Source organism: Protopterus annectens, chromosome 4.part0 (genome assembly GCF_019279795.1).
Source record: "Protopterus annectens isolate FY-2018-M chromosome 4.part0, PAN1.0, whole genome shotgun sequence".
NCBI classification, from domain to species: domain Eukaryota; kingdom Metazoa; phylum Chordata; order Ceratodontiformes; family Protopteridae; genus Protopterus; species Protopterus annectens.
In genome coordinates this window covers 938,930,203-938,954,903 of record NC_056733.1, presented here as the reverse complement: position 1 = coordinate 938,954,903, position 24,701 = coordinate 938,930,203, and the positions used below count along the sequence as shown (strand labels likewise).

General features: G+C 40.6%; 1 protein-coding gene across 2 annotated transcripts in view; it reads right to left on the bottom strand.

The window, feature by feature from the left end:
• HIP1R (huntingtin interacting protein 1 related) overlaps positions 1–24,701 on the bottom strand; it is a 2,955,354-nt gene that overhangs the window by 1,294,779 nt on the left and 1,635,874 nt on the right. For both annotated transcript variants that reach the window (XM_044068914.1, XM_044068915.1), the window contains exon 16: positions 13,528–13,644. In XM_044068914.1, coding sequence (XP_043924849.1) covers positions 13,528–13,644 — 117 coding nt within the window. The remainder of the gene's footprint in view (positions 1–13,527; positions 13,645–24,701) is intronic.

The window sequence follows — 24,701 nt, the reverse complement described above, 5'->3', positions numbered from 1 at the left end:
AAATTTAAACTTAAGGCTTAAAGGAGACAATAACCATTTTTAAATACTATAATTAATAACAGTATCTTTGAGGTGAATGATGCAGGCTCCTCAACTAGCACTGCTTGAATAAATACATAGAGTTTTTATTTGTTATGAAGCAGTAAAATTATTTGTATGCAAAATATAAGGGCTAAAAACTACCATGGGAATGTAAGGCTAGGCTTAAGAACCTCACAGGTCAATAGCCTAGTAAGTACCTACGACCTTAAATCATGCCTATGTTTTTAGTTTGAATAAGCACAGCGCTTACAGTAAGAAAGTGCAATTAGCATCCTATGAAGTACAGATGTGTATTCAAGGTTTCATCATTCCTCAAAACCTGTATGCTGTTCCTGAGACTTTAAATGACATGCACTGATTGCTTATTATTTAATATTCTACAGCTGGAGTTCCTTTTCTATTAACTAGGCCATTATGACTAGAACTATGTTGTAGAAATTGGTAGTTTACAAGCCATGATAGCTAACTGCATTACTACTGTTTTTGCGCATTTAAATCAAAAAGTATCAGGATGGGCAAAAGCTGGCATCCCCTACTCACCCTCCCCCCACCCCATAAACAGTCCCAACAGCTGTAGTGCCTGTACTTCGAGTTGAGCTCAGGTGAACTGAGGCACATTAACAGATTTCTCCCTCTGCATCCCTGGGCCAAACAATGCAAGGATAGCTTTACTGTGTAAGCCTGGTCATGTGATGGCTATTAATTAATTAATTTATTTATTTATTTTACGTTTGGTTACCAGGAAAGTCCGACTGGACATAGGTCCTTTTTCAGAGGAGGCCCAGGGAGAAAAGCTCCACAAGTAACATTTACATAAACAATAATAGTTTACAATTTAGTTCACACAGTCAAGTACAAATGATGAACAGCAATATTTATCATATAACAAAATGTATATAATAGGATCAGGAATTAGCAATCTTAGTTTCACTATAAAGTATCTTTTACATTTTAGCAGCTGTCAAAGGGTAAACAAGGATCCATCATGGAGAGATGTAATTATATAAGAAAAACGAGAGCAGAAAAGTGGGGTGAAAGTGTAATTGATAGTCACATAAAAGGAGAGAGAGTAGGAAGGGAGACCTCGTCACGTGCTGGTTATTCTGACCAGCAGCCTGGTCACATGCTGGTTATTCTGACAAGCAGTCTGGTCACATGCTGGTTATTCTGACCGGCAGCCTGGTCACATGCTGGTTATTCTGACAAGCAGAGCTGGTAATTTTTTTGAAGTAAGCTGTTACTTGTAATGGATTGTTGAGCAGATGATAATAGCCAGAGTTATGTTTGCCTGAAATGTACTGGATGATGGTGAGTGCAAATGTTTCACTTTAGCGGTATGTCCTTGAAAGGGACAGTCCCAAGACTAATGAGCAACTGGCCGACATAATGGTGCAGTACTGAGTTACAGGAGTACCAGATGGTGAAGAGAAAGAGACATAAAATTAAGAATCATAAAACTCAAATACATTAGGCTAAAGAACAGACCTAGGACAATCAGGTGTACTAGAGGGAGTGGCGGGCAAGGCAAGGCAGTGGTTGTGTGTGCTGCTTTACAGCAATAGGTTGGCCATATTTGTTTGTAAGCTGATAGCGGGTTTGTAGAAAGATGGAAATAAGTCTTCACTGCAGTTTAAGTAATGGGTTATCACTACGACTGGACTGTTTACAATGAATTCATTTAAACAGTATTATAGGAAAAGAGTTTTGGCTGACTATAAGGTACCATACAAAACATGACACTACCAGGCCTGGCTTTGTGACAGAAAAACACCAGCGCAGGAGCCCAAAGGTGAGATTTGCAGAAGATTCCTTTATTCCATATAGAACATACGTTCTGGTACCTCGGCAATTCGCCTTCTTGGCTTTGTGACATACAGGAATAAATACCAGATTACAACTTACATGACCAGAGTTGGAGCAGCAGCCTGAACACTGCAGAGTCAGACAGGGGAGGATGGGAATGAGTGGCTTACTATGCCTCCCTGAGGACATGGGACCCAGCCAGAAACTCGCTTGTAGTGACCTGGTATTTGTGTGATACAGATGTGTAGTAGTCAGTCAGGAACACAACTTTTTCTTAAGAAAAAATGGTCCTCTGAATGGATGATGCCCAAATGAGTTCCCAGGATGATTACTTGTCTTGCTGGCAGTAGTTTTAAACACAGTCCTACATTGTGGAAGTAGGCCATGGAGAATGTCTTCTATGTCCCTTCTAGGCTTGGTGCCTGAAAACAGCAGTTGTCCAGAAAACAGATGTAGATGTCCTTTGAACTGCTGGAGCCAAGCACTTTGGTTTACCTGTTGCAGTCAGAGTATTCACAAAGGACAAGGAAGTGAACTGGAAGTGGAAACTACGGTCTTCCATAGCGATGGATGTGTGAGGGTACGCATCTTCAGTGTCAGGCGAATCAGGAAGATTTGAAGAAAGAAGACAAGTATAAGGATTTGCATGGTTAGCATTTTGAACTCTGGGACATTTAGAAATGTATTTAACCTTGACAGCTCCAAGACAAGCCTCCATGGCCAATCTTTTCTTGGGACAAGGAACAGCCTTGAGTAGAGGACTGTGCCTTGCTGGGGTTTTTTTTGGAACAGTTTTTCTGTGGCAACTAGCAACAACCACAACAGATCTTGTAAATGGGGTTGAAATATGCGACTTTACTCCATGGAAACTACCACAACATTTAAGAAACTTTTCTAAGAACGGAAGCCTTTACATTTCAGCAAATATTTGCAGGACCCATTTGTCTGGTGTGATTTTTTTCCCCACATTTCTATAAAGAGGGTTAGGCAGCCCCCATTCCTTCAGTAATGATGGGTACAGGAACTGATTATGAAGGGTGAATGGGTTAGGGTGGGTAGAGGGAGGGGGATGTGAGACTGCGTCAAAAGTGCAGTCATGACCCCAGGCTTCCCCTTCAGATCAGCTTGCTATTTTTTTTTTTTTTTTTTGTGTAGTGGCCTTTCTTACTTTTTAGTAAGTATCATGTTCCCAGTGGATAGTCCAACTCTTGGTGGGATAACTGCAGCTATACTCAAGTGCAGAGTCAGAAGGGGTCTTAAGAGCAGCTCCATATCTAGTTGTACATTTAGGGTCTTATCCTCAATTTCTCCATCCATTTCCTTAAACTGAGACAGAACAGACTCCCAGCACTTTAAACTGTGTGTTTGGCAGTTTTAGGCCCAGACAGCCAGCAAAAGTATAAACTTTCTTCCAAAAATGGTTAAGTGTCTTACTCTCCTGTCACTGAGAGGTGGATTCTTGGTCAGAACCCCATTAGATTCATTGCTGGCATCCAAGGACACCACAGTTGGATCAGTAACAGCACTTTTGTACAATTATTTGCAAGAGTCTATCAGTAGAAGGGGTTGGGCTTCCTGGCAGCAAAGGTGTTGGTTGTCAGGTTCCAGGAATTTTTTCTAATCTTCTAAGCCTCAGTGACTAGAACTATGGCTAATGGTTTTGGTTCTCATAGGTTCAGAGATTCTCTGCATCTTTTTGTGTGCTAGAGAATTCCCTAGAAACAAAATTAAGGTTATTACTCATCCTTTTGAGAGTAACACTAAATAAGACACCTTCTGGTGGGGAAATGGGGAAGTAGAGGCTAGGCTGTCCTTAGTGTCTGAGTCACAGTCAAGGGAGGAAGGGGATCAGAACAAATATGCCAGCTCATCTACCTCAGAGTCACAGAGGAATCAACATCCTTAGAGGAAGAAGATTCCCTTTTTTATGAACAGGGATGCCTGACATTCAAGGAAGCTTGTACGTTTTGTAGGAAAAAGACAAACTCCTAGGCCACCTTTTTCAGAGCCTAACAAAGAGCTTGGAAGTAGGATGGGCAAATGACCTACCAGGCCCAAGCTGCAGAGTGTTAAGGACTTGGACATGGTCTTGGTCCTACTTCGGGGGGGGGGGTAACTGCCATTACTGCCTCAAGATGTACACAAGCAGTATGGACCTATAACATTGGTTCCACTGACATCCTCCTGGACAAAGACTGAAGTTGTATCACACTCAGCCAATAAATGCCAAAGGGGTACTAGAAACATGAGCCCATACAGAGGTATCTGGAACAAGAGATGATGGAATGGTTTTCACTCAGGAGGACATTATGCAATCCGAGTGCATGGCTGCCTCCAGAGGGTAACCACAAAAATTTTGGTGAAACTAGCCACTGAAGTCAGAGAGGCTGTGAAAGTTCCTCACCAGACCTAATGTTCTCAATACTGGGGATGGCCTTCAGAATCTGAAAGAGGTCAATGTCCACCTGGTATTTCTTCCTTTGAGGACACTTCTGATTTGCCTTGCACTTCTTCTGGTGGGCCATATGCAGAAGATCTGACTGATGCCATCTTGGTCCTGGCCAAGGTGAACAGGTTTTCCTGCTGAGGTTGCCTTGAAGAGATTTAGATCTCTACTTTATGGCCTTCTTACTGAAGAGAGTGCAGTGGGGACAAAAAGTGACATACTCCATCCTCAAACAAAGTAAGCACAGAGTATGGAAATCCTTGTGTAGAATTTGTTTTCCTCAGGTAATGCGATTATTCTGAAGGGGTACTAGAAACATGAGCCCATACAGAGGTATCTGGAACAAGAGATGATGGAATGGTTTTCACTCAGGAGGACATTATGCAATCCGAGTGCATGGCTGCCTCCAGAGGGTAACCACAAAAATTTTGGTGAAACTAGCCACTGAAGTCAGAGAGGCTGTGAAAGTTCCTCACCAGACCTAATGTTCTCAATACTGGGGATGGCCTTCAGAATCTGAAAGAGGTCAATGTCCACCTGGTATTTCTTCCTTTGAGGACACTTCTGATTTGCCTTGCAATGCGATTATTCTGAGTAACCTCTGGCATCTAGCAACCCTGATGCCCTCAAAACTCTTACAATAAAAATTGTGCAGAAAATAAACAGGACTTTCTCCAACAGGATACATATCTGTCTCGTTTGGAAGTCAGGTCGAACCAATCGACTGATGAAGCACTGCAAGATGTGCATCAATGTGCTCATGAACTGTAACGAGAAATAACTAGAGTGTCTAACTTGGACACAATAGTTGTACATATGCAAATATGTTAATATTAATAAGCAAATGTCAGCAAGTTGAAATGTGGTAGCAAAGTCCCTTTTACTGTCACCCATGATCTCCTAAAACTATGAATACCTCTTACTTTACCTAAAAATTTAACTGCAGTTTTATTCAATCAAAAATTTCAAGTAGTGATAATTCTGACTCTCTCCTTCTAACACCCACAAATATCTTGTCACCCATCTTTCTTTTCCAATGTCTCAACTATCATGTATTGTATATCATGAAATGTAAATATCTACTGCTGACCTGCCACTCAATTTAATTTACCATGAGTGCTTTTTTTTCTAATGCTGGCTAAACTACAGTGCTCTGTACATTATAAAATCCACTATTTAAATATGTATGGCAATACCTTTACTACTATTCTTTGTATATAATGAAATTTACTGTTTGGATATGTAGTCCAAGTGTTCAATGTATGTTCTTGTAATTTTTATAAGCGGAGCTTTTCTCCACGGGCCTCCAATGAAAACAGGTCTCTACTGACTCAACTGGACCAAAATAAATAAAATGATTTATATATACTGGTGATCTCCATGTGCTCTTAGATTTACAATACAACCTTTGTACCTCTGTTCAATGCTAGTTTTCTTTTGCCCTTTTTTTTTTTTTGTATGAGTCAGCTGGGATTTGGTCAAGACTCCCTTGCTTGACAGAAAATGAGGTAACCAAACAAACATGCCTTCCCACAATAATGGCAGTACAACCAATACCCTTCCAAGAGCTTGGTACAAAACAGAAATATCTGAGAAGTCTACAATTTATCTTTGATGAACAGCTCCAAAACTCATGCTGTTAAAGCTTAAACAATTCCTAAATTAACTTAGGATTTCTTATTCATGTGCTCCTAGACAGCAGTGACCAGGTGTGCCTGCTGGAAAGATGCTGCGATTAGGGAGGTATACAGAAACCAGAGCTGTGATGTGGCCCATTACCCAAATATAGACCTCCTTCATTTCTGGGCAGAAAAGATGAGATCATAACATCAGTCTCTCTGTCACAGGAAGATAGTATGAAGGAGTGCCCTCCTTCCACATGATGCTTTACACAGACACAGCTTTCCTAAAGATTAGGACTTCTCATTACAGAGGACTCAGAAATTACCAAAGCATCCGTAAAGGAGCAAATGAACAAGATTCTTTTGTCAGGAGGGTCATTTATATATGAACAGATGGGTAAAGGCATCAATTCAGATCCTTTCTGATTAGCTTAAAAATAAAACATATGCTACACCAGACTGCTTATATAAATTCTGTTTCCATGAATTATGATGGATGACTGAAGCACTATCGTGGAAAGCAACAACTACCACAGTTAAGAAAAAATCCCATCCATCCAAGGATTACTACCACAACTGACTACCTTTCTATTATAGGCTTGTACCAACAGCTTAACTACTGAGGTCTTCAACAGAGGCATTCCTTCTCTACTGTACCCAAGTAAAAGGAAAAACTCTTCTTGAGATGACAGCTTATCCCACACAGAAGCATTAACCAGACACTCCCATGACAACTCTTACAATACCTTTAGGTTTACTGGGTCTGTCCATTTGACAGCTGAATTATCTGACCCAATTTGCCACCAAATGTACACTTGATAGCTCAGAACCTCTCTCGCTACCAGACTATGCAAACCGTACAGCTTTGGATCTGCTAAACACCTAAAGGTCACACTCTGACCTCTCATACATGGTGTTGTGTTAGTAAGTACATTTCTGAGCAACCTTGCATCTGAACTGATGGTTGTTATGGACAAGAAGCAACAGTACTGAAGCCTGACTACACATTATCAGGTGGGTTCTGATCAGTAAAGACCTAAGTAACAGTACTAAAGCCTGACTTCACATTATCGGCTGGGTTCTGATCAGTCAAGTCCTGACTACAAATTATCGGCTGGGTTCTGATCAGTCAAGTCTTGACTACACATTATAGGCTGGGTTCTGATCAGTCAAGTCCTGACTACACATTATCGGCTGGGTTCTGATCAGTCAAGTCTTGACTACACATTATCAGCTAGGTTCGGATCAGTCAAGTCCGGACTACACATTATCAGCTGGGTTCGGATTAGTCAAGTTCTTCCTTTCAGTGATGTTCCTGTAGATATCGGCATCACACCCACACAAGAATTAAAATCTCCCAGTACAGTTACAGAAACAGTGAGGGAGTATCCTGTCACACACCCACAGCCCAAAGAAGGCAAGTACTTTCCCTACACAAGAATTAAAGTTTCCAGGTTCAATTACAGAACCAGTTAGGGGTAACCAAACACCCACAGCCCAAGGATGGCAAATACTTTCCCCACACAAAAATTAAAGTAACACAAGAATTAAAGTCTCCCGGTTCAATTACAGAATCAGTGAGGGGTAACTAGTTACACACCCACATATGAACAAATGAGACTCTTCCTTTAACTCATATGGGCAGTGAGGTGGCACTCAAAACTGAATGCAGCCAGCCAGAGGCTTCTGTGTATCCCACAGTCATGTGATGTTACTCCTGATGGTCATCTCGGAATATGACAAACCACCCTCAAAGAAGAAAGCTGGTTCCAAAGTTAATGGTGCGTGTACAGGTTTAACCAACTACAGTTAAATGGTACACATTTCCCATTTTCTGCATACGCTTTGATGCCTTTCCCACCAGTAAGTTAACATCCAAAAGCCAGTTTCTGTTTCTACTACAAGAGACAGGGTCTCGCCCATTTAACTCATACTGCCTCTGCTTTGTCAACTGAACCGCATCACACCCAATCTTCACCCCCCCCCCCATCATGAGATTGGGGAGACCACAGCGTAATGTCGGGCTAAGCAATACAGCACGTTATGTACCTAAGTGCTAAATATAGCTGGAATAGGCAAGGCAATTAGGAAATATAAATATAAACCAAGGCATCAACTTAAAGAAACTGAGCAAAAGGTGACGCTAACACATTATATTAGCATGCAAGTGAGTATGTGCAACATAGCTTTAAATTTCAAGTACTTGACTATGTTTTGCATAAGAGACATGAAGATATTAATACACTAGTAGAGATGGGTTTATGCTGGCAATTTTTCTGACTGCAGCAGAACCACCAGGCATAAATGATTCCATGCCTATTAAAACTATATTAAACACAAGACCAACAATGTTAATTAAGTAACATCTCATTATAAATATTGATTTTACTAGCATTGTTAGGTCTGATGAAGGTTCCTCTGTGTATGGCTTGCTTTTGGTTGTTCAAATAAATTATTTTGTTTTACTTTAGAACAGGCTGCATTTTCTAAGCCTAAACAGGTTACATGGGGGGGTCATACTGGCCACTAGATTCTCACCAACAAACACCACCTCCAGGAGTAGCACTCATATCTGTCTTGCAGGTGAGGTTCTTTGATGAAACAAGAGAGACATGGAGTCACTTTTTTAAACGTTTCTATCCTGATGAGAATGACAAGAGTCTCCTTGAGGAAGGGGGTCTTGTATATCACGTTAACACAAGAACTCCTGGATGAAGAGGATCTTGTATACCACGTTAACACAAGAACTCCTGGATGAAGAGGATCTTGTATACCACGTTAACACAAGAACTCCTGGATGAAGAGGATCTTGTATACCATGTTACCACAAGAACACCTGGATGAAGAGGATCTTGTATACCATGTTAACACAAGAACTACTGGATGAAGAGGATCCTGTATACCACGCTAATACAAGAACTCTTGGATGAAGAGGATCTTGTATACCACGTTAACACAAGAAGTCCTGGATGAAGAGGATCTTGTTTACCATGTTAACACAAGAATTCCTGATGGCAATAGCTGGTCAGCTGACTGGAACTCCTTATGGCAACAGCTGAGGCAAATGATATCTTCTCATCTTCCTTTACACCATATACAGCACGGGTTAAAGAGGTAAATGAAGACGGTCTGCTATTTTTCTGCCTTACTTGAGATTACTGAAATAGTAAAGGCATGCAGAGAAAGTAATGACTTGAGATTACTGAAATAGTAAAGGCATGCACAGAAAGTAATGACTTGAGATTACTGAAATAGTAAAGGCATGCAGAGAAAGTAATGACATGAGATTACTGAAATAGTAAATGCATGCAGAGAAAGTAATGACATGAGATTACTGAAATAGTAAAGGCATGCAGCGAAAGTAATGACTTGAGATTACTGAAACAGTAAAGGCATGCAGCGAAAGTAATGACTTGAGATTACTGAAATAGTAAAGGCATGCAGCGAAAGTAATGACTTGAGATTACTGAAATAGTAAAGGCATGCAGCGAAAGTAATGACTTGAGATTACTGAAATAGTAAAGGCATGCAGGGAAAGTAATGACTTGAGATTACTGAAATAGTAAAGGCATGCAGCGAAAGTAATGACTTGAGATTACTGAAATAGTAAAGGCATGCAGAGAAAGTAATGACTTGAGATTACTGAAATAGTAAAGGCTTGCAGCGAAAGTAATGACTTGAGATTACTGAAATAGTAAAGGCATGCAGCGAAAGTAATGACTTGAGATTACTGAAATAGTAAAGGCATGCAGCGAAAGTAATGACTTGAGATTACTGAAATAGTAAAGGCATGCAGCGAAAGTAATGACTTGAGATTACTGAAATAGTAAAGGCATGCAGCGAAAGTAATGACTTGAGATTACTGAAATAGTAAAGGCATGCAGAGAAAGTAATGACTTGAGATTACTGAAATAGTAAAGGCATGCAGTGAAAGTAATGACTTGAGATTACTGAAATAGTAAAGGCATGCAGCGAAAGTAATGACTTGAGATTACTGAAATAGTAAAGGCATGCAGCGAAAGTAATGACTTGAGATTACTGAAATAGTAAAGGCATGCAGAGAAAGTAATGACTTGAGATTACTGAAATAGTAAAGGCATGCAGTGAAAGTAATGACTTGAGATTACTGAAATAGTAAAGGCATGCAGAGAAAGTAATGACTTGAGATTACTGACATAGTAAAGGCATGCAGAGAAGGTAATGACTTGAGATTACTGAAATAGTAAAGGCATGCAGCGAAAGTAATGACTTGAGATTACTGAAATAGTAAAGGCATGCAGTGAAAGTAATGACTTGAGATTACTGACATAGTAAAGGCATGCAGCGAAAGTAATCACTTGAGATTACTGAAATAGTAAAGGCATGCAGAGAAAGTAATGACTTGAGATTACTGAAATAGTAAAGGTATGCAGAGAACGTAATGACTTGAGATTACTGAAATAGTAAAGGCATGCAGAGAAAGTAATGACTTGAAATTACTGAAATAGTAAAGGCATGTAGCGAAAGTAATGACTTGAGATTACTGAAATAGTAAAGGCATGCAGAGAAAGTAATGACTTGAGATTATTGAAATAGTAAAGGCATGCAGAGAAAGTAATGACCTGAGATTACTGAAATAGTAAAGGCATGCAGCGAAAGTAATGACATGAGATTACTGAAATAGTAAAGGCATGCAGAGAAAGTAATGACTTGAGATTACTGAAATAGTAAAGGCATGCAGAGAAAGTAATGACTTGAAATTACTGAAACAGTAAAGGCATGCAGAGAAAGTAATGACTTGAGATTACTGAAATAGTAAAGGCATGCAGAGAAAGTAATGACTTGAGATTACTGAAATAGTAAAGGCATGCAGAGAAAGTAATGACTTGAGATTACTGAAATAGTAAAGGCATGCAGAGAAAGTAATGACTTGAGATTACTGAAATAGTAAAGGCATGCAGCGAAAGTAATGACTTGAGATTACTGAAATAGTAAAGGCATGCAGAGAAGGTAATGACTTGAGATTACTGAAATAGTAAAGGCATGCAGAGAAAGTAATGACTTGAGATTACTGACATAGTAAAGGCATGCAGCGAAAGTAATGACTTGAAATTACTGAAACAGTAAAGGCATGCAGAGAAAGTAATGACTTGAGATTACTGAAATAGTAAAGGCATGCAGAGAAAGTAATGACAGCCATCCAAAACAAGTTATTTGTGCCCACATGGCAAAAGGATGAAAAATGATGTCTCCTACTGGCAGTATCTATGAGAACAAGTCCGTGTATTCCATGTTTTGCTCTGGAAAAGCACTTCTTCGGACTTCCTGACTAAATCTCTCCTTGTTTGAAGGATTTCCCAAGAGTGTGTTTGTTTTGCATTACAGATTTCCGTTATGAGAAGGGACTCTAAGAATTGTTTCAGTTTGAATCACACTTCAAATGGAGTTAGCTAAAAACTGCAGATGGTTGCAGTGTCTGGGATTTGTACCTGATCGTCAACAGCTCATAGACCAGAGATGACATCTCCTTAGAGGAAAAAGTAGTTACAGAGAGCAGCACTCGACAGAACTGTTCAGTTTCCATGTCAAAATTTCAACGAATAACCTTTACAAAACACTGCAAAGAATATTCTTAGTATATACAATATGTGCATCAGTAGTTAAAATAAACAAATTAACCTCCAGAATGTTTACATGGCCATCAACAGTCTTACAAGATGCAGGAAAGCATACAATGAGCAGACGTACCATTGTAAGCTTACCTGCAATTTGTAACTGTGAGAGATGATTCAATGAAGTTTTGAGTTACACACACTTCCTGTTAGTTTCTTTTAACTGTGTTTTTGACTTCTTAATCTAGAAAAACATATTTTGAATTGTAACAGACAATGCAGCTGTAGAAATTATGAGTAACTGCTACTCCCACACACATCTACACTGCAATGCATGGATAGTGAAGACTGCATCACCACAGCTCAGGACTATGAATTCTACACCAGTTTATTTCGTTGTGGGACAGTTCTTTTAAGCCTTTCTGATCAGGTGCCAACTGACTGACACACTCAAATGAATAAACATATATACTGTGCATGTGTAAGCCGTGGTGGTGTAGCTGTAGCGTTGCTACCTCACAGCAAGAGGTTCTCCCATTTGATTCTCGTCTGGAACGCCTTTTGTGTGGAGTCTGCATGTCCTCCCCGTGGTCGAGTGGAGTTCGAAAGACATGCGTAGAATGGGCGTGCCTTCGTTGAAGGTTGGGCGTCGAGCTGGCGCCTCGGCACCCATAAAAATCCACTGCCAATCATTAGTGGACAGGAGTTCCGCGGTGGCGACCCCTAACTGGGAAAAGCTGAAAGAACAACAACATTGTGCATGTGTACTTGTTGGAAGTAAGTGTGTCTGTGTGTGTGTGTGTGTGTGTGTGTGTCTGTGTGTCTGTGTGTCTGTGTGTCTGTGTGTCTGTGTGTCTGTGTGTCTGTGTGTCTGTGTGTCTGTGTGTCTGTGTGTCTGTGTGTCTGTGTGTCTGTGTGTCTGTGTGTCTGTGTCTGTTAGCACTAGCATCATTTTATTACATGCAATTCTTTCATATATAGTAAGGGGTTGTTTCTAGATAGAGTCACCAGATTTAACAGAGTGATGTGCATGTACATTGGAGGCTGTCGATCAGTAAGAGCAGTGCATGCAGGTAAGGGAGGACTGAGTAGTCCAAAGTACACTATGCACAGAGGTCTGTCAGTGTTTGTTAGAGATCAGTAGCATGTGTGTATGTGATTGATGGCTGTTTGAGGTGTATGTGTGTGTGAGTGGCTAATAAGCTGCATGCAAGGTTGCAATATGTGTGTTGGGTGTATCAGACTGAACAACTAGTGGCATGCAGTGTGTTAATGCAGGCAGGAGTTGCTGCATGAGTTTGGGGGTGGGTAACATAAAGATTGGGTTTGTGTGTGAGTGTTTGAAAGGGTTTGAGTGAGTGGACTAAGTGAAAGGTACTGCGCGGTCTGACTTCCCAAATGGCACTTGCCACAAGCTTAAGTGCAATCTTAGAGTTGTTTACAATAGAGCGGGAAGGATGTGGGGGTGGGAATTAGGCTGCACCTCTAGCCCAGCGAAAGTGTTTAGTTTGTTTTGGGCTTGAGAGTGTCGCGTGGACTGCAGGTTGAACAAGCATGTACTTGTGCTGTCTGTGGCACTGATGAGCCTGGTCATTGATTAATGTGGTCTGCTGATGTGTTTTCAAGAAGCAGGTCACTGACTAGCCAGATATCAATAGTCAAGGCCAAACTCCTCTAATTCTTCAGAGTAAAAGAACAATGGCAGAGACGTTCAGATTCAGTACCTTATTTTTTGCTCTTCACATATTGGGGTCCCTAAGAGTTGTGTGTGTTTTGTGTTACAGATTTCAGTTATTAGAAGGGACACTAAGAATTTTTTCAGTCTGAATCAGACTAAAAACTGCCGTCGGCTGCACTTTAGTTTTACTTTTTGCTCTTCAGTTCCGCACCATTTCCTGCTGGCACACAGTGTACAGCATTCTTCTGCTTTTGTCCAGGACCCACAAATTACAACTCCCTTAAAATACTTCTGATTAGTCACACAACTGCTGCTAATTTCTTCAGGATAAACTGGCATACTTGCCTTCATTTCAGACTCTCGTTTAATCTGATCCAACTCAAACTGCATCTGCTGTTTTGTATTCTCAACTTCTTCTTGCGTCTGTTGTGTCACAGTTAGCTGTTTCGCAGTATCAGCACTCTGTGCAAGGAAAAAACACCACCACTGATTATATCTACAATGAAAAGTTGTTTATTTGCAGTCTTTATGCTGGTACAAAAATCTGCTGACCCATAAATACAGTTACAATTGACCTGCAAATACAGTTACAATGTCAGACGCAGAAAAAGCATTCAAAAATATTACAGACTTTCAGCAATCTACAAGGAAAGTGTTAAAACATTCTGAAGGCAACAGCTATGAAACTACAGCCTAGTTAAAGATTTAGCATAAACAATAAAAGCAGCATTTAATAGCTGCAATGAAATTTTTCCTGTAAATTCTTACACTGTTCAGAACAACTGTATACCTTGATCAGCTGTTAGAAAACAAAACAAAGATACTGTCAGAGTACAACCAGTAAGACCGAAGCTGCCTAGAGTTCCTGTAATGGAAGCTAAACTTCAAAGATCTACTAACTATGTGTCCATGGTGACAGCATACGAGTAAGTGGCACAGAACTTTACATATCTCCGAATTACATGTCCATGGTAACAGTACACCAGTAAATGGCACAAAATGTCATAGATCTACTAATTATATGTCCACGGTAATTGTACACCAGTAAATGGCAAAGAACATCACAGATCTACTAATTATATGTCCACGGTAACGGCAATCCAGTAGGTGGCACATAACTTCACAGATCTACTAATTATACAGTTCCACGTGGTCCTGTTGAGTCTTCCTGGCTACAGACAACTGAAAAAAAGCGACTGCTTTCCTGATTAAGTATCCTGCTGTTTTTTTATATTTGTTGTACCTTCTACTGCTTACCTAGAGCAAGCTTTAACTGTTTTCATAGTTATTTACTGCATTTTTTATTATCTGCACTTAAAAGTACATTTTAGTCGAAATTAGTCTAATTCAAGTCGAAAAGTGTTTGTTTGCTGTTTAATTTAATTGTTTGGCTGCCCACTAAAGTGTGCTAGCCTGTACTACTGACTTATTGCCTTTTCTGCATTTCTGTGTGTTTCTATTTAAAAACAAAAAAAAAAAAAAAATATTCCTTGTTTTCCTGCCTCTCCTAAACTAGTTAGACCAGTTTACAGGCCTTGCTGTATCCTGGGCTGTGTTGTAGTTCCTGTGTTGTCCATTGCCTTACTTGGATAGAAGGACGTTTCTTAGCTCACCAGTGGGAGTGGGGAGCCTTGAATAGCCTACCTGTCCTTGAGGGAAGTGACCTCAGCACAAGAAGCTGTAGTAATTGGTCATTTTGGACCATTTCTAGCTCTTTTGAAGTTCCCTGGTTAAAATCTGCCTCTGGCATTTTTTTGAAGCCATATTGCTCAGACACAGCTCCACGTGGTCCTGTTGAGTCTTCCTGGCTACAGAGAACTGAAAAAAAGCGACTGCTTTCCTGATTAAGTATCCTGCTGTTTTTTTTATATTTGTTTTACCTTCTACTGCTTACCTAGAGCAAGCTTTAACTGTTTTCATAGTTATTTACTGCATTTTTTATTATCTGCACTTAAAAGTACATTTTAGTCGAAATTAGTCTAATTCAAGTCGAAAAGTGTTTGTTTGCTGTTTAATTTAATTGTTTGGCTGCCCACTAAAGTGTGCTAGCCTGTACTACTGACTTATTGCCTTTTCTGCATTTAGCGCGGAGTTGCCACTAGAGCACCATCGGGCAGGGCCGGTTAAACTATTTCTGGCTCCGTAAAGTCTGCTCTTCATTTTTCCCTTAGAACTGCTCTACTTGTAATCTAAACAATCTATTCTCTATCTGTAAAGCTCATCACTTGTTCCTAAAGCATTTTTTAGTCAGGTAAAGCACTTCTACATTATACAAAGTACTTCACTAGCTTAAAACCCCCTTGAGTACCCACTTCCCTATAGGTCCTTTCTGACTCAGTTACACAGCAAACTTTTTCATTTCTTCTAGCATGTCAAAGGGTCAGTTGCTAGCGTCCTCTCCTGCTCAGCTGGTGAATTTGGGAATATTGAGGCAATGTTACAATTGCCTCATGCACACAGACAACCCTCTCCTCCTCCCACAAAACACAAATACATGCGAGAGATGCAACTATATAGCCAAACTGGAGGCTGAGCTCTCTCAACTCAGGACTGGCAAAACCAGACAGGAGGAGAAGGTAATCACACACACCATAAACCCAGTCTCACATAGAACTATCACAACTACAAATCAAACACATAAACACACAAAGACATACTGGAGGCACTGATCAAAATCTACCAAAACAGCAGAGGCCTCCAAAGCAGACACCCAAACAACTGCCACCTCATGACATAACACAAGCAACACATAGATCACAAAGTCAGTGTGCAAATCAGTCACAGCCCTTAAGGCCAAACACAATGCCAGACACACTTGTCATAGGTGACTCCATAGTCAGACACACTGACGTCCCACTCACCAGACTGAACAAGGAGGGGGTCACAGTAAGCTGCCTGTCGGGCGCTAGAATCCGCCACATAACACAAGCACTCAGGTCACTCCACAGCAAATACAAGTATGACTCAGTCATTGTCCATGCCGGTGTGAATGACCTGAGACGTACCTCCCTGGACTACATAAAAAGAGACATAAAGGAGCTCTCAGATTATGTAGCCCAGGCTGGTATGACCCTGACCCTGAGCAGTATCCTACCTTCACCAAGAATGATGCCACAATACAGAGACAAAATGATCAGTTTTAATAATTGGCTTAATTTCTGGTGTCATTCAAAGGGGATCTGATGTCTGTCTGCCTGGAATGACATGTTTGACAAGCCACACTGCTTCGCAAGGGACGGCTTGCACCTGTCACCCCTGGGTTTCCGGATATTGGCAAAGGCTCTTGCCACCCCCATAGTGCCTTTTTTAGACAAGGCTCAAATTCTAAACCCACCGCCCTAGAAAACAATAATGGAAAAAAACTAAGGGTAATGCTGCTCAATGCCAGAAGTCTAAATCTCAAGATGCACGCCCTCGAAGCCCTCCTCAGTATGGAGAACATCGATGTCTGTGCTGTGACTGAAACCTGGTTCAAGGCTCCTGAGAGCACCCCGGCACTATCAGGTTTTACCTCATATCATGCGTTCCGGCCCCAAAACCGGACCGTACCACAAAAGGAGGGGGTGTATCCATATTCATCAAGGATACCCACACCTCCAGGCTGGTGGCAACTCACGAAGCATCAGAGACCATTCAGGTGCAATTAACCATAGGCAAAACTGCTCTACAGTTTGTAGCATGTTACAGGCCACCCTCTCAAACTCAGGAACCCCACACAGCCTTCCTGAAGACACTGGAGAGTATAAATGTCTCTATAAACACCATCATATTGGGTGACTTCAACTACCCAAACATAGACTGGGAACATTACTCAAGCCCCAATACCCTAGCCCAAAGGTTCCTGGAGTTCATAAACTCAAATGCTATGGAACAACTTGTCACCATTCCCACAAGAGGTGAAAATATACTAGACCTGATCACCACAAACATGGGGACAAAATGCTCCACACTGGAAGTATATCCCTCATTGGTGAGATCAGACCATAAACTAATCTCACTGGAGATCCACATCCCACCCCCACCCCCATCAAAAAAGACCACAGTGAAGAACTTCTCAAAAGCCAACTTCACACTTCTTAAGACTGGTGTGGTATCCTTCAAGGCCCCTGAGCCATTGGAAACCACAACCCACGCTGCTGAATCCCTTACAAATGCTTTCTACGAGCACCTCCAGGATTGCATGGATCAAGCAATCCCAAATAAAATCAAGACCCTTTCCACCAAAGGCAAGCGCCCGATCTGGTGGACCCCAGCCATAAACAAACTTTACAACAAGAGGAGAAAGCTACTACAAGATAGAGCAAAATCCCTAAAAGGGAAGACATCTCTGATCAATACTAGTAAAATCTACGATCACTCATAAAATCATCCAAGGCCAACTTTGAGAGAAAAATCGCCAAGGACTCAAAAGACAATCATAAGGCCTTCTTTAGCTATGTTAGAAATCTGGGTGGAAACTCCCAGATATGCTCAGAATTAGTCCAAAATTATACAAAAATCACTGAACCCACAGACATTGCAAACATACTGGCAGACAGGTTCAGTGAAAATTTCTCCTCCTCCCCCAAAAGGAGAAATATCTATCCCAGCAGAGTGTAGCCTCCCAATCATCTCAAATGCCCAGGTGAGAGCTGCTGTCTCTAAAGCTAAAAACACAGCATCAATGGGACCGGATGGTGTTCCCGGCTGTGTGCTACACGAACTCAATGAGGAACTAAACCCACACATAAGGCTGCTGTTTAATCTTAGCCTTACCACAGGATACGTACCCAAAGAGTGGCGTATGGCAACTGTGGTCCCACTCCACAAAGGCGGTGCTTCTATGGACCCTGGTAATTACCGCCCCATAAGCTTAACAAGCTTGGTCTGCAAAGCTATGGAGAGGATCATAATGGAACTCATAAATAAAGACATAGGGGACCTACAGACATTGGATCCTACCCAATTCGGCTTTGTCAAGGGCAGATCATGCCTCTTGAACTTGGTCGACTTTTTTGAAACAGTCACCAAGGCCATTGATGAGGGTAAGGCAGTTCACACAGCCTACATTGACCTTGCAAAAGCTTTCGACACAATACCCCACTCGGGTATCATAGAAAAGCTCACCAGCTTAAATGTAAACCCATATGTCACAAGATGGGTTGCAAACTGGCTCAAGGACAGAACCCACAGGGTTAGAGTTGCTGGTGCCATATCAGACTCCAAGCCGGTCACAAGCGGTGTCCCACAGGGCTCAGTCCTGGGCCCCCTCTTGTTCGGCATCTACTTTTCAGAAGTGTAGGCAAACATAGGAGGATTGTGGCTGACAAAGTTTGCAGATGACTGCAAACTGAAGCCATAGTTGAAAATCCATCAGACACAGATATCCTTCAGAGAGGTCTCATAGAAACGGATAACTGGTGCCAGAGCCATGGCCTTAAGCTAAACACCAAAAAATGTATAGTCATACCCTTTGGTAAAAACAAGGTAACTCCAAGTTACCACATAGGTGGCAATCCATTAAGCACAGAAGAGGTTATCAGGGACCTGGGGACCCAAGTTGACAGTAACCTTTCTTTTGACACTGACATTGCCAAAGTGGTTAGGAGGACCTTCTACATTGCCCACCTGATTATGAAGGGATTCACATCCAGATCAAGGGAGGTCATTGTTCCCCTGTACTCTTCACTTATCAGACCAATGATTGAGTACAATGCCCCATTCGGAATGCATCTTACCCGACACCTGCAGCAATTGGAAAGACCCCAAAAGTTCCTCACCAAAAGGATAAAGGGGCTCAAAAATATGCCATATGCTGCCCGACTGAAGAAACTCCAGCTCTATTCAGTCGCATACCGTCTGCTCAGAGGTGACCTGTGCCTGACATACAAGGCCATGTCCAACCCGGAATTAATGGACATGCTCCACCTCAAAAAATCCAAATCCACCAGAGCCACAAGAGCAAGAGACTTAAACCTCAACATGGATATAAATAGGACATGCTGGAGGGACAGATTCATCACCCAGAGACTCCCTATGCTGTGGAACAGAATCCCGGTCCATGTGAGACAGAGCACCTCGCTGGCTCTGTTCAAGAGGAATCTTGAAAAGTGGATGGGAGATCGTAGGTTTATCCCGGGGATCATCTCTGTATCACTGCTGGACAGAGGCACGGCAAACTAATGGGTATAGTATTCTTCAACCTAAGGGGTGGTGAAAGCCACACAACTCTGGCTTGGCTTATAAATGCCCTAGGGCAGATAGCCTAGTATGAACCTATGAACTTATATGTCCATGGTCACAGCTTACCAATAAATGGTACAGAACATTACAGATTTATTAATATGTCCATGGTAATGGCACACCAGAAAGTGGGACAAAACTTCACAGATCTAATGATATGTCCATAATAACAGCACAAAAGTAAATGGCACTGAACTTCACAGATCTACTAAATATAGGTCCACAGTAATGGCACAGCAGTAAGTGGCACAGAACGTGACAGATCTACTAATTACATGTTCCTGGTACCAGCACACAAAGCTCAGTTAAAAGAATGTCACCCCATCATGTGACGTTTAGTGCCATCGAAGATGTGCAGGAATAATTCTTCCTACTAAGTTTGCCACAGTCAGTTATCAAGTGTGTTTTAACATTACTCCAGCCCCCATACTCAGCTATCAAGTGTGTTTTTAACATTACTCCAGCCCCCATAACTCAGCTATCAAGTGAACTTTTAACATTACTCCAGCCCCCATACTCAGCTATCAAGTGAACGTTTAACATTACTCCAGCTCCCATACTCAGCTATCAAGTGTGTTTTTAACATTACTCCAGCCCCCACACTCCGCTATCAAGTGAACGTTTAACATTACTCCAGCCCCCACACTCCGCTATCAAGTGAACTTTTAACATTACTCCAGCCCCCAATACTCAGCTATCAAGTGAACTTTTAACATTACTCCAGCCCCCACACTCCATTATCAAGTGAACTTTTAACATTACTCCAGCCCCCAATACTCAGCTATCAAGTGAACTTTTAACATTACTCCAGCCCCCACACTCCATTATCAAGTGAACTTTTAACATTACTCCAGCCCCCATACTCCATTATCAAGTGAACTTTTAACATTACTCCAGCCCCCAATACTCCATTATCAAGTGAACTTTTAACATTACTCCAGCCCCCATACTCCATTATCAAGTGAACTTTTAACATTACTCCAGCCCCCATACTCAGCTATCAAGTGAACTTTTAACATTACTCCAGCCCCCATACTCAGCTATCAAGTGAACTTTTAACATTACTCCAGCCCCCATACTCAGCTATCAAGTGAACTTTTAACATTACTCCAGCCCCCATACTCAGCTATCAAGTGAACTTTTAACATTACTCCAGCCCCCATACTCAGCTATCAAGTGAACTTTTAACATTACTCCAGCCCCCACAGTCCGCTATCAAGTGAACTTTTAACATTACTCCAGCCCCCATACTCAGCTATCAAGTGAACTTTTAACATTACTCCAGCCCCCATACTCAGCTATCAAGTGAACTTTTAACATTACTCCAGCCCCCACACTCCATTATCAAGTGAACGTTTAACATTACTCCAGCCCCCACACTCCGCTATCAAGTGAACTTTTAACATTACTCCAGCCCCCATACTCAGCTATCAAGTGAACTTTTAACATTACTCCAGCCCCCATACTCAGCTATCAAGTGAACTTTTAACATTACTCCAGCCCCCACACTCCATTATCAAGTGAACGTTTAACATTACTCCAGCCCCCACACTCCGCTATCAAGTGAACTTTTAACATTACTCCAGCCCCCACACTCCATTATCAAGTGAACTTTTAACATTACTCCAGCCCCCACACTCCATTATCAAGTGAACTTTTAACATTACTCCAGCCCCCACACTCCGCTATCAAGTGAACTTTTAACATTACTCCAGCCCCCACACTCCGCTATCAAGTGAACTTTTAACATTACTCCAGCCCCCATACTCAGCTATCAAGTGAACTTTTAACATTACTCCAGCCCCCATACTCAGCTATCAAGTGAACTTTTAACATTACTCCAGCCCCCACACTCCATTATCAAGTGAACTTTTAACATTACTCCAGCCCCCACACTCCGCTATCAAGTGAACTTTTAACATTACTCCAGCCCCCACACTCCGCTATCAAGTGAACTTTTAACATTACTCCAGCCCCCATACTCCGCTATCAAGTGAACTTTTAACATTACTCCAGCCCCCACACTCCGCTATCAAGTGAACTTTTAACATTACTCCAGCCCCCACACTCCGCTATCAAGTGAACTTTTAACAGTACTCCAGCCCACATACTCCGCTATCAAGTGAACTTCTAACATTACTCCAGCCCCCATACTCCGCTATCAAGTGAACTTTTAACATTACTCCAGCCCCCACACTCCGCTATCAAGTGTGCTTCTAACATTACACAAGCAAACAATTCTTCCAAGCTATTATCAAGTCAGAGTTTATCTAAACAATCCTGTCTTGGTTTTTGACCGACTGTGCAGTAGCCTCGTAAGAGTTTTTATTTGAATTTTACCACTGTTTTTACTGTTTGTAGGAAGGAAGGAATAGCTTGTACATAAAATTGACTTTCCGTTATAGTTTGTTGTTTTACCTTTAATTTTCACTGTTTACTGGTAGAAGGGTGTAGGTTTTAGACAGGCCTTCCTAAGAGACCTATAAAGTCACATAGATTACAGACAGGACAATCCGGAGAGTATCAAAAGAATCCTGTGTTGGTTTACGATTTATTGATCTTTACTGTTAAAAAGAGGTGCAACTGTGAGCACTACTGAGCAGAAGCGTGCACAATGTAAAGAAATCCCAGCTTCGGTCTGATTTTCAGAACTTGTGCCGTCAGAGCAACAACTTTACTGTACTAACTTGAGTATTTAGTTTTACATTGTTTGTGTGATTTTCCTCATAATAGGTGATTTACGTTCTCCTGGAATTCTGTAGTAACTGAATTTGATTATTTTTTTCTTTTGCAATGCTTTACTCATACACAGCTGAATATGGATTCCTTAAAGGAGTACTCCATTAATGATTTGCTAAAGCACAAATATCTTGTACAGTGTAATAAATGCTATGTATATTTAAAGGTAACACCTGATGACACTGGTGATCTGTGTTCCTCATGTCAGAAGTTGGATGATGGGCTTACCATTACTAGTAGTAAACCTAGAGTTTCTGGTGGTGAGTGTACTTGTGCAACTGGCACGACTTGGAGAACGGTTGTTACAGATATTAATAACTGGACTGGTGAGATAAATAATGTTCTGCAAAGAGCAAACACTTAGGAAAGGCTCTGTTTTCTGTAAAGATCACTCATCCCATGTGAAACAAGACAATGCCCCTGACAACTTTGGAACTCTGGATATAAGTATTCAGCAATCTGAGGATTCAGAGTGATTAGAAGGAAATAAAAAGGAAGGAAGAAGCTCACAACAAATAAGGATGAAAAAGAAAATGACAAATGTCTGTGAAGTAACGAGAATACATTCTAAAAAGAACACTATTTTATGTAACACACACATTACATGGCATGATAAAATGTTCTATCAGAAAACCTACAGCCTACAGAAAAAGGCAGCATATTTCCAAAAGAGAAGGCAGAAAAAAAGAGTAAAGGGGTAGGAGAAAAGGAAGAAATCACAACTGAATGTGAAAGGATTAAAGAACCTTACTGTAAGGAAACAAGAGGAGAAAAGTTCACAACATGGCTCAAACTGTGGATGTATAAAACCAACTGTACGTTTACAAAAGTAGTATGGAATGAACACAGTGGGATAATTCCTTTATAACAACCGATAGAGCAGACATTAATGAATTAAAAGTTGAAGATTCTTCAGTTCTGGTCAGAAAATATATTCTTGTAATTGGAGAGTCACTTATTAGAGGAACAGATACTTACATCTGCAGAGAAGATAATGAACATCGAACAGTGTCATGCTTGCCAGGAGCCAAAATAGAACATGTGAGACAAACCTTGGAATGCCTTAATATAAGGACGTACAGATCTGTTTTTATTCATGTCGGTACAAATGACCTCATCCGCAACGACACTCTGACTGTTGGTAGGGAACTTACAGCCCTCTTAGACAGCATAGTTCAAACAGGCGTTAAGACAAATTTTTCACAAATTACCTGTAGAAAGGAGAGTCAGGTCACTGCGAATGAAAAGATTTAAAAAATGGAAATGTTTAGAGCATTCCAGCCTAATTTTGGGCATGTATGTTCAGACAGGATAATATGCAACTGTCAAGATCAGAGAAGAGAATTTTAACAGCAGACATTTTTCAATATTCGACAATCATAAGACAAGATTATTGCCAGGTTGAAAGTTTAAAAATTCATAGATAGCAACATTGGATGAATCTCTAATGGCTGGTAATACTAGGGGTAATAATAAAGTTTTTTTTTTTTTTTTTGGAAAATTTGCTACATTCCCACAAGATCGATGTTGTTACTGTTTGTGAAACATGGTTAAAGAACAATTACTGGAAACCAGTTCTGTCAGGGTATAAATGTTTTTACTGTAACAGACATTCTAACAAAAATCAGGTGGAGGTGTTATGACAGGGATTAAAGATAGTTATGAGACCTGTGATTATTACATGTTCAGTGATAACACCAATACTATAGACTGTAACTGTGACAAAAATGAAATAATGACAATCCTGGAACATATAACAATTACTGGAGTGTACAGACCACCAAATTCAAGTGCAGATGACCTAGAGGAATTCATACATTTCTTGCATGAAACACAGAAGTGAAGAATAATATTAGCTGGGGGCTTAAACTTACCAGAAACAGACAGGAATAATATTGATTCAACAACACTGGTTAGGAAATTATTCACAACATATGGTAAAGAAATTATTCAGAACGTATGTTAAGGAACAACTGCTTTCGACTGTGAATATATGTGTGTGTGTGTGTGTGTGTGTGTATATATATATATATATATATATATATATATATATATATATATATATATATATATACACATATATATATATATATATATATATAAAACATACCAGGGAACAGAACACACTAGATACTGTTTGTGTTCCTAAACAAATTACTGTTACTTTATATCAAGTTTTACCACCGCTGATGTGCGGTGATCATGGGGTTATAAACGTTAATTTGTTGCTAGACTGAAGATTAATTACAGACTATATGAAAGTAAAACAGTCACTATGTAAAACTAATTGGATTGATGCTTTCAGTGGAAAAAAAACTGCAAAAGGAACGTGAAAAGTTTTGAAAAAGAAATTAACTGCAAAAAATAAAAAAAAAAATGTTTCACATGATAATCTAGGCATACAACCTCACGGAGATATATTTTCATAAGAACAAGATACCTGATTAAGGTGAGAGACAAGGCTATTAATGCCAGTACTTGTCACATCTTTATGTATTTATGTATTAACAAGACAAACTAAAACACATCACTGTCTTATAGTTCTGTGCCATGGAACA